Here is a 12,158-nt window from a genome sequence, read left to right on the forward strand (position 1 = left end):
AAATGTAAAAGATTAAAAAAAAATCTTACCTTGCTTAAACCTACCACCAATAGTAGCACTTTTAGAAGATGTCAAATTACTGATCTTTTCACAAGCCAATGAGATGGAAAATCGAGTTTTGTTTTGCCACTCCTTCATGAATGTTTGAAAGAGAGTTTGGTCACTCGCTACGTCAATTATGGCCAAACTTTCTGAACTGCATGAGGCTAGAGTTAACTGCAATCCATCCTGTGATAACTGTGGTGAAAAACTTGTGTCTCTAATAGGACTGTCATCTTTGAAACCATTTCTAGTCTCTGGATTTAAATCACAGTTTTTATTATCTGAAGGTGAGCCAAATGAATAACTTTCATCAAGTTGTAAACTACCACTAATTTTCTTAAGTTTTACAGAAGATGTTCCAAGAAAACCTGGAAATGACAACTTAGAAGCAGATGGTATAGGAGGAATGAGTCCATTATCATCAACTATACAGTTTTCTTTACAAGGCAAGAGGGAGGAGGTTTCACCATGAATGACCTTGTTCTCTAGTGTGTCAATATTGCCTTTTACCACAATATTAGGGGAAAATGGAATTCCTTGCACTTGATTTGTCTCCAAATTTGAAATCACTTCTTGTTTGTCATTTACCTCTGTGTTTTTTCCTTTCAAACTGAGCAAGTCTGTAATGGTTAATTTTAGCTTTTCATTTTCTAGAGGACTGGACACATTATCTAAAATCCTTTGTAGTCCTGGACTTAAATCAAGTGATGCCCCTGACCATATGAATGAATTATCTTGCCTTGTCCCAGTAAATTTGGATTTTTGAGACCTTTTATCTTTATCTCCTCCAATTACTTCTCTTTGGGAATAGTCATTACCCACAGTCACTGGATCACTCAGTTCTAATACTCTAAGAGATCCTGCAGTATTATGTTTCTCTTGGACAGGAAATACGTCTACATTATCCAAAGCTTCAACCATCTGAGCAGAATCCATTTCTGAAAATACAGTAGACTCATCACTGAAACAAGACAATGGCTGCTGATTATCTTGATTCTCATTCACATCTGATTTTTTAATTGGGCCCTCTGGTTGTAGACACAGAGAATCAGCAAAATGGACTGAAGTTATTTCAGAAGGAAGGCATTCTTTTGCTTGTACATCAGGTGGTTGTTCTTCTACCAGGTACTCTTCACTGAAACTGTCAAACAGTAAACTACCACTCAAATTCAAACTTGCTTCAGGAACTGGCAGACATTCTACTTCTATATCAGTACGAGTTCTCATTTTAGGAACCAGAGGTATAACTGGTTTCATAGCTTCTTGTGTTTGATAACCTTGAAGAAAACTATTTAATTGGGAGTCAGTAACAGAAAGTTCATTGCCTTTAAAACATGGGTCATTTTCCCCTATTAATATTGGAGAATAAAAAATTGGGCTTTCTGGAGTCAGGTTATCAACCCCATGTGAATCAGTGCTTTGTTTCATAGCATCTACAGTCTTATGTTTCAAAAGATTTGTCATTCCTGGTGAATGTTGTTCACCTGGAAAAGTAAAGTGAATCTCTTTCTGAAAGGAGCTCACTGAGCTCTGTTTGTCTAGGCTCTTCTGCATCATTCCTGTTGCCAGCCTGGTATCCTTTGCTCCTTCTTGCTTGGCATTTTCAGTTGCTATCTGTTGAATTATTTTCTCTGACTGAGTATCCAGGTAGAAACTATCTTCAAAATCACACAGATCTAAACCTAAGTCAGAAACATGATTATTTTTAGTTCTGTCTGCTGCATAAGCATCTGTTTTTACTTGTACTCTAAGGGTATTTAGAATATTCTCACGCTGGCCTCCTGATTTACCAAATGCTCCACTTAGTAGATGTACTCCACTGGATATCTCAGTGCTGCTTATGTTATCTCCTGATACCTGAAGATTACTTGATTTATTTTCCTCAGCATTAAACTTTGTACTTTCACATTTCATAACAACATTTGAGTCCCTATTCATATAACTGCTGTCTTTCTCACAGGGCATTTGTCTTGCTATTGGTTTTTTCAGTTTGGTGTAATTATTTGTCTGTTTATCAAACTGCTTTTCCAGGCACTGGTTAATTGGATGGGTGTCGTGGTGTTTCACATTAACATGCTGGTTTTTTGAATCATTTTGTATCAGCACTTCATTTGTTTTTTCTGATTCAACAGCTAATCCTCTTCCATTTTCACTAACCACACTGGTGGCTTGATGAGTCACATTTTTATTCTGGGATCCTGTGATAAAATATTCCACAAGAATATCATTAGATACTTTATTGTTCCTTGAACAACTTTGTTCTGTTTGTGATGGGAATGATACTTTGCTATATCTTCCCTCAGCACAGAAAGATATGTTTTTAGCAAATGGCTCTGGACTTCTAAATTCCATATTCTTCTCATCTGAAGTAAATGACTCTTCACAATGAATAGGATTAGACAGAGTCTGTTCTTGTAAATTGATTCTACACATCCTAGTGTCTTTCACAGGGCTACTGTCTCTAGATCGTTTTAGATGCTTACTATGTTTCCAAGATTGAGAGGTTGTACTCATCTCTTCTGAACTGAAATTCAAAGCTTCTTTTTTTGTGTTCTCAGATGAGAGAGTCTGAACAACTTTCGTAGTGCTTGCTTTCCCCTCATTCAGAGAGGTCCCTAGCTTTTCTTTATGTATACTCAAAGAAGCCCGTCTTTTTGCTCTGGAAATGGAATGCACCTGACGTTCTTGATGCCCATCCTGAAATTTATAATAAAAGGAATCTGTATGCTCTCTACTTTTATCTAAATCTTGCACTGTATTTGGTAAATGAGTAACAGAAGAATCATTAAATATTGTGTTACTTTTTTTCTTTGATGTTAATCTTTTATAAGAACTCTTAGTTTGGGGTATAAATTTGTGTTCTTTTACTTCTGATTCACTGCAGGTCAATGAGTGTGTATCAGAATTTAAAAGGGAATATGGACTCCACTGCACTCCCATTTCAACTAAGTCCTGCTGCAGAATCATTCTGGCTTCTTCTACTATAAGAGTTGCCGCTTCCCTTTCAGTTAAATCTTTTCTGCCAGTCACCCAAATAGTTCGCATATTCCGACGCTCTTCAACTGCTTCCTCTTCCTCATCCACTGCCTTTCGGGTACTATACAAGAGGTAGGAAAAGAAATAAATTAATGCATTGATTCATTCATTAATACAAGTATTTATTAAGCATCAATCTGAGCTTTTCTAGGAACTGAAGAAATAGCACTGAACAAGAGGGAAATGTATCTACTCTCATAGCGCTTACATTATAGTTGGGGAAATCAGAAAGTAAACAAATGTTAAAATGCATTGTGTCAACTGGTGATAGATAAGAGCTGTGTAAAAACTTGAAGCACAATTGTGACCACCTAGAGGGGTGGGAAAGGGAGGATGGGAGGGAGATGCAAGAGGGAGGAGATATAGGGATATATGTATATGTATAGCTGATTCACTTTGTTATAAAGCAGAAACTAACACACCATTGTAAAGCAATTATACTCCAATAAAGATGTTAAAAAAAAAAAAAAATGAAGCACCAGAAAGGGATAGGTGGTTCTGCAGTTTTTAAATAGCATCATTAGGGAAGGCCTCACTAAGACAGAGTCTTTAAATGGAAACCTGGAGTTTATTGACAGAATTTGAAAGACAGTTCAGAGTAACTACAAGAGATTCAAAATGAAGAGAGAAAGTTCAGAATTGAGAGACCCAGAGAAGGAGAACCCCATATTTTTCATACAAATTCTGCCCAAATATCTGGCTGACCTCAAAACTATGCAAGTGTGGAGAGACTCCAAGCAGCTAGGTGAAAGTCTAAACAACTGAACAGAGATTTGAGCTATTGCCAACAACAGGAAAAGTTTGAGCTTAGCCAAGCTGACTGACAAAATATCAGTGCTCTTCATAGCAAAATAATAGATTCTACACCCTAAAAGGTCAAACATACGTAACTGAAGTACCATGAAGAGAAGATAAACAGGATGAGGCATAAAAATTATGGAAGCTGGGAAACTTCTGTTTCCAACCAAGATAAAATAAGAGGGACCAATTTAGCCTCTCACCCAAAACAACTAAAAACTGAGGCTAGGTCATAAAAGACACTGCAGTTTCCATTTTGCTCTCTTTTGGGTCACTCACTCTGGGGGAAGCCAACCATCATGGCAAAAGGGTCTCAAGCAGCTCTATGGAGAAGTTCATGTAGAGAAATGAACACCAACCTGCCAGCATGTGTGCGAGGCATCTTTAAAGCAGATCTAAGTCAGCCCTTCAGATGACTACAGTTCTGGCCAACAACTTAACTACAACCTCCTGAGGAGCTCAAACCACAACTATGAGGAAAGGTACTCCCAAATTCATGACTTGCAAAAACTTTGAGTAAATATATATTTACTAGTTGCTTTTAAGACACTAAGTTCTTAAGTAATTTCTTCCATAGCAAGAGTTAACTAAAATGCCTAGTAAAACTATCGAACTTCAAAGATATAGAAAATAAATCTCAGGACTTCCTTGGTGGCACAGTGGTTAAGAATCTGCCTGTCAATGCAGGGAACACGGGTTCGAGCCCTGGTCCGGGAAGATCCCACATGCCGTGGAGCAACTAAGCCTGTGCACCACAACTACTGAGCCTGTGCTCTAGAGCCCGCGAGCCACAACTACTGAGCCCATGTGCCACAACTACTGAAGCCCATGCACCCTAGAGCCTGTGCTCCGCAACAAGAGAAGCCACTGCAATGAGAAGCCCGTGCACCCCAATGAAGAGTAGCCCCTGCTCACCACAACTAGAGAAAGCCCACACACAGCAACGAAGACCCAACACAGCCAAAAATAAATAAATAAACAAATAAATGTTAAAAGAAAAGAAAAGAAAAGAACTCTCAAGGCCTACATATTTGGAAGGGCAAAAGAATCACACTCCCATAAGAATTCTCGAAAACAGCATACAAAGCAAAGAAACAACATTTTCAAAAAACTCAATAAAAGAAAGTATAGACCAAGGATTTCTATCCAGCCAAGGTGTGCTTCAGATATTAAGGTTATGGAAAATCTGTCTGAAACACACAAGAACTTGAAGAATTCTATATTATATAAGCCCTCCTCAAGGAACCTAAAGCTACTAGAGGATAAGTTTCATTCACTCAAGAGAGGAAGGAATACTTCAGCAATAAGAACGATGGTAAGAATCTGAATAACTGAAAATGTAGATTATATTAGTCTTCCAACCCTACCCCCCCACAAGGGTGGAGGCAAAGGTGGAAAATTAATGTATGCAAGTTTTATATTGAAATAAAGTAGAAAGGATGCACTTTGAAAAGGGGAGGGGAAAAAGAAAGTTAAAGTAAGCTCAATGTCAGTGACTGTTGTTCCGGCAATAGGTAGGAATTACAGGATACAATTAAAATCTTGACAAACCACATAATAAAAAGTACAAAAGCACCCATTAAAACAAAAATATACACCTTTCTAAATTTAAAAATAAAATACCAAAGAATACCCTCGGGTGGAGAAAGAAACAGCAAATATCACATAATACACATAATTATAAAATAATTTGAGAGAATTGAAACCAAACATGTTATTCATATTGATAAATGTGAATGGGATTAAATCATCTATTAAAAAGATCTTCAATTTGTTTCAGAAAGCAAAACACAACTACAACTCAATGTGGTACAAAAAAGCACATCTAAAACAAAGTAATTCAAAAAGGCTAAAAATAAAGGAATGGGCAAAGGAATTCCCAGGCAAAGGGAAACAAGAAGAAAGCAGTGAGGGATATTCCAAGAAGGGTATAATTTAATGCTCAAAACCAAAAGCACAACAAAGATAACTATCAATCAGTCATATTTACTATGAACATTTACACTCTAAATAACAAGCAACCACATTTGTGAAGCAAACACTGTAAGAGATACAAGGAGACAAAGAGAGAAGTGTACTAACAATTAGTAGACTTTAATAAACCATTCTTATTAAAAGACAGATGAAGTACTGGCAGGAGGGAATAAATAGGAATGAATAAGACTTAATTAACATAATCAAAAAGGTAGATTTTGTGAAAATATCTCAAACATTTTACTTTTATAATAGAGAATACAACTATCTAGTTTGTATTGATCATATATTAGGAAACAAAGAAATTGCCAGTGAATTCCATAAAGTAGAAATGTTATAAACAACATGCTTATATTGCAATGCAATAAACTAAAAATTATTAACATCAACAACAAAAAAGAACTTCTACCCAGGCAAAAAAGGGAAGACATGCAAATTCCGTAATTCCTAAAAAAATATAATGAAAGCCCTAAATAATCAGAATCTATGGTTACATTTAAAATAAGAGACCACAGGAAAATTCACAGTACTAAATTCATAGTATTAAAATAAAAACACACAGTATTTTATCAATAAAAATATGAATGTCAACCAATTAAACTCCTAGTTCAACAAAAAGAACTAGAAAAAGTATGACAAAGTAAAACAAAAGAAAGCAGTAGGTAGTAATAAAATTCAAAAAATAGGATTTAATGAGGTAGATTTTTTTTAATAGACCTAACTAGTAAAACAAAATACTTGATTTTTTAAAATTTACAAAATAGACCACTAGTTAATCTGATCAAGAAGAAAACAGAAAGCAGAAATTTACAAAATAATAAATCAAAAAAGAGGCATAGCCAATGAAATAGAAGAAATATTTAAAATTCCTAACAGACTAATTTACAGATCGCTATGAAAATATATTTGAAAATCCAGATGAAATAGATAATTTCGTTGGGAAAGAAAGGCTACCAAAATTGACCCCACTAGACATAGAAAGCTTAAAGAGATTAAGTTCTGAAAAAATAAAATAGAGAAGGTGATCAGAGAATTAACCCCATAAAAAGGCACCATCCAAGACTGTTTCATAGGGTAATCATATCAAACCTTTAACCAGTCCCAAAGTACTGAAAATAAGGGAAAATCTTCCTTTTTGTTTTTCATGAAGAAAGTCTGATATCAAAACTTGAGTAAAGATAGTGCAAAACACACATACAAAAACTGTAGACTAATATTATTTATGGATAACAATGCAAAAGTATACTATATTAAATATTAGCAGATAGAATCCAACATCATGTAAAAAAATAATATAACACGACCAAGTGAAATTTATTCTGGAACATAAAACTGATTCAATAGTAGGAAATCTATTAATATAACATGCTAAGAGATATAAAGGGGGAGAAACCTATGACTATCTCCACAGATACTGAAAAAGCCTTTAACAAAATTTAATACCCATTCCTGATAAAAAAATATATGAGAAAATTGCAATTAATGGACATTTTCTTAAAATGATTACACACACACACACACACCACAGTCCTGAAGTCAGTATCTTACTAGAGTAGCAGAGGCATTTCCACTAGGATCACAAACAAAGCAAAAATGTCCACTATCTCTATTACTACTGTCTACTACCACTACCTATTAGAGCTATTAGCTAATTCAATTAGACCAAATAAATCAGTTAGATGCACAAGAATTGTTAGGGAAAAAGTAAAATAACTCTATTCACAAATGATATGACAATATACCTGGAAAATCCTTGAGAATCAATGATAAAAGTAATTTAAACAAAAGTATTCAGAAAATAGCACGATAAAAAAATATAAAACTCAATAGCCTTTACATATTCAAATAATAACCATGTAGAAGACATAGAAGAGAGCCACTAATTAAAAACAGGATAATGATTAAACAGGAATAAATTTAACAAGAAATGTACAAAACTTGTATGAGGAAAACTAAAACTCCTGAAAACCTGTATGAGGAAAATATTTTAAAACTCCTGAAAAATCAAAAAGACTAGATCCAATGCAAAGATATTACCTATCCTTGGGTAGGTTCACTCAACATTATAAAGATTTCAGTTCTATTAAATTTCAATCGAATTCTAATACAATATCAAAAAGCACTTTAAGTTTCATATGGGCAAACATGCAAGAATAGCCAAGAAAATACTGAAAAACCATAAGGTAGAATTTACTCTACCAGACATTAAAACACACTATAAAGCCCTTATAATTAAAAGCATGGTACTGGCTCATTAACTGACAGAAAGAATAGCAAATAGAATAGAAAGTCCAGAAATAGACTTAATTACATATGGATATTTAATATATGATGGTGGCATCTCAAATCACTGGGACAAAGATAAACGTTTTTATAAATGGGAACCATTGAGAAATTAAATTGGATCCAGACTTAACACCATACACAAAATTAAATTCTAAATGCATCAGGAATCCAAATGCAAACTTACAAATACTAGAAGAAAACGTGTGAATTCCTCTTTAATCTCAATATATGAAAAACCTTTCTAACTATGACAATTTAGAAGCAAAAAAAAAAAAAGATTGCTAAAAAATAAATGAAAAGAAAAATAAAAATTCTGCATGGTGAAAACAATGCAATAAAGTCAAAAGACAATTGATAAGTTTTTGAGAAAAATATATGAAATATACATGTGAAACAAATGGCTAAGAACCCTAATCAGTTTTAAAAAGAAAAGATTCTAAGACTCTTTAAAAAGGAGAGGGTAAAAACCAAAACCTAGTAGAAACATAAGGAAAAGACATAACCAGATAATTCAAGAAGATGTATTTCTTTAAATAATCCTGAAAATAAGAAAAAATATTCACCATCACGCACATTTAGAGAAATGTACATTAAAACCATACTGAGATACAACTTCTCATCTATCCGACTAGTAAAAATGAAAACCTTTTTGTCAAAGAGAAAAACCAGAGGCTCCAAATGGCATCACTTGTGCTAAAGCCCATGATACCAAGCCTAGATTTAATACATAACCTAAATACAATTTAAACCTTCATCAGAAGTGTAACCTTTTTTTTTTGAAATATAGTTGATCTACAATAAGAGCTGTATTTTTTTTTTTTTTTTTTGGTTTAAAGACAAGCTTGTAAGGATTGGCTACTCCAAAGTTCTAAGGAATATAGCTAACTCAAATGCTTTTCAAGATCAAGTTATCCAAGATAATCTTTAGGAAGTAAAAGCTAGTTTAAGTTTGTTGCTTTAATTAAAACAGACATGTCTTAATAGTTGTCAGCATTAATTATAATATTTTTATTCTACCTAAGCTAACAAATTTGTCAGCAAGAAAAATAACTTGGTATGATGAAATTTTCATTAGTAACCTAAATATAATTGTTTAGCGCAAGTAAATTAAATAAATAAAAGTAGAATAAAAAGATTTTCTAGGTGAACTTTTGAAATAACTTTTCCAAATCTTTAGCCTGAAACCCTAAAGTTTTGCTAAGCTTAGGTTAAGTAATGGAAATTTATTGAACATTTAGATCATTCCAAATAAGATAAAATCGGTGAAAGATTAATTACTGAAGATAGCTTTATCTACTTTTGGCTTTCTATTGTTTAAAAACTAAAGATAAAATTTGGGATTATTAGTAAGCATGTTTGGTGCTGCCAACTATTGGCACTTGCCATCTACCTCCACAAGGATTAAATCATGAGCTGCTGCAGCTGCTGACCTTCAACACCCCCTGAAAGGAGTTCAGGGTGGAGATCAGGAATGAGGCACTTCATGCTCTGGGAGAAACTGGCAGAAAAGGTCTTCAGATAGATATTTTCAGGAGATTTTTATGAGCCCAATTCTTACATTCCTCATATCTAGAAAAGCACTAAAATCATTAACAGTGACACCTGCTCCTCGTGACTAGCAGCAAGCCTCTGCCAAAATGTGTGCTTGGCTGCTCGTACCTCCTTCACTAAAGTCATATAACACTGACCCTCCCTGCTACCTCTTTGGAGCGGCTTCTCAGAGCTACCTGAAATGCTGTCTCCTGGGGTATAGTTCTCATTTTGCCCCAAATAAAACTTAACTCACAACTCTCACATTGTGCTTTTTTTTTTTTTTCCAGTCAACAGTGCCATGCTAAGAAAGTTTCTATGAGAAAGCACAAGTTTCCTAGAAGTTACAAAGAGTACTTATAATTTTGCCAAGCTTCAGAATGCTAGTGTAAGAGTCCATAACTGTTTAGTTCCTAAATTTTAGCCAGAAATTAAGGTTTTCAAAAGATTAAAAATTCTAATGCATGTAATTAAAGCTACAAGAAACAACAAAGGAAACATCTCCATATGCAAGGAAAGCACGATATGCTTTTGGCTAGAAAAGGCATGAGAGACTTCCCTGGTGGTACAGTGGTTAAGAATCTGCCTGCTAATGCAGGGGACACAGGTTCGAGCCCTGGTCCAGGAAGATCCCACATGCCACAGAGCAATTAAGCCCATGTGCCATAACTACTGAGCCTGTGCTCAAGAGCCCATGAGCCACAACTACTGAAGCCCGCAGGCCTAGAGCCCGTGCTCCGCAACAAGAGAAGCCACCGCAATGAGAAGCCTGCACACCGCAACTAGAGAAAGCCCGCGTTCAGCAATGAAGACCCAACGCAGCCAAAAAAAATTAATTAATTAATTTTTTAAAAAACAACGAAAAGAAAAGGCATGAGGAATGAAGATGCATTTTGTTAAGGGAAATGAGAGTAATTTTGTCTGAACTAGAGCTTCTGGTTATAAAGGGTAAACTAAAGGCATACAAAAATCTTTTCTCTCTTCACTGAAGAGAGAAAAGATTTTACCTTGTGTAATCAAGCTGGCTAAAACTGACTTATTATAAGCATTTTAAAAATTAAGTTTTAATATCAATAGTGTACTTATATAAAACTAGAACTTAATTTTCCTTCATCTGCTAAACAGACAACCGAGTATTGTTTCATATGGACCTGTGATCCTATTTAGTCAAGTGTCCAAACCATTTGATATCTTTGACAAACTTCCCCAAATCAAATTCTGAATGATGTCTTTTGACCACAAACTAACTTTGAAATTTTTCAGAGGCCCCTGGAACATTTCAAAAGATGTTAGGCTTATTTGATATGTTAAATTACATGAGAAGCATTACCAAACAAGAAGTAACATTAAGCCTTCTTTATGTCGTACTTGATTAGGTGTATAAGTGTTCTAGAAATTGTGTGAAATTCCTAGAAACTTGATATATCCTGGTACAATCCTAATTTATAATTCTAGTCATTATCTTAAAATGGTGTATGACATCCTCTGGGACCCCAATCAGAAATGGGTAACAAGTAAACAATCCTTTTACTGCTATTCACTTACTTTCTGAAATTACGCATCAAAATTGAGGCTCACACTAAAATTATTGAACCTGAGTAACAGGGAAATGACCTAGCTGACTTTCATGTAAAGGCAACAGAATCTATATAAAGATTGTGGCAAGTGTTGATGAGATTCGTTCTACTTCTCCAAAAATGACCCGCTTACTGCCAGACCTGATGTCCTTATAACAGACGACAGTCTGCTCCTGAATCAGAGAAACTAAGATGGGTAAACAATGGCTGTAAATTAAACAAACAGTTGGAGCTGTGGGAAAACCAAGATGGCCTCATGGTTCTTCCTGGCTCCCTGACAAATCTCATTTTTCTGTTTTCCCATTCCTTCACCCACCACAGTATATGTAAGAACAACTATTTGTGTCCCTGAAGGCCTTAGGCTTCCTCCCTCTGGGCCCTTGAAAAACTGTATTCAAGCAGAAAAAGTATTAATTACATAGGACTACATGACCTGAGGAGGATACTCTAATGTTTTTGTTTTTCCAGATTTAAGAAGACCTTTTCTTAAGCTATCTATGACTTAACAACAATTTGGTAAAGTATACCTTTGTGAACAAAGATGAAACTTCTTCTCCCCACCTGATCCCTCCAGAATTCAGGAACTCTCAGTGAATATTCTCACTCTCTTAACAATTTATTTGCTTGCATAAGTTCAATAACAATCTGTTCTCCTTGTAACAGGATACAATTAGAAACACTGGCTATATTACCAAGGCTTTGACTGGAATGTCATATTTGAGAAAGGTGTGCACAGACTCAGATATGACCAGATAGCTTCAAAGAACTGCTTCAAAAAAAATCGACCTGGTACCTTGCTTACAAGGTTTCAGCAAAGCAGTCTTAAAAAAGGACTTATATGGTCAATCATTATTCTTGCTGTACTTATATAAATAATCAGGCCAAGTTTAATGCAAACAAATTAGTTTTACTATG

The 12,158-nt window shown here is 34.8% G+C and overlaps 1 protein-coding gene across 2 annotated transcripts in view; it reads right to left on the reverse strand.

The window, feature by feature from the left end:
- The window catches only part of POLQ (DNA polymerase theta), a 175,222-nt gene that overhangs the window by 107,084 nt on the left and 55,980 nt on the right, over nucleotides 1-12,158 (reverse strand). For both annotated transcript variants that reach the window (XM_022564544.3, XM_089909957.1), the window contains exon 16: nucleotides 30-3,139. In XM_022564544.3, coding sequence (XP_022420252.2) covers nucleotides 30-3,139 — 3,110 coding nt within the window. The remainder of the gene's footprint in view (nucleotides 1-29; nucleotides 3,140-12,158) is intronic.

This window comes from Delphinapterus leucas, chromosome 4 (assembly GCF_059928025.1).
Source record: "Delphinapterus leucas isolate spDelLeu-1000000601 "Yukka" chromosome 4, BTC_Dleu_Yukka2, whole genome shotgun sequence".
NCBI lineage: Eukaryota > Metazoa > Chordata > Mammalia > Artiodactyla > Monodontidae > Delphinapterus > Delphinapterus leucas.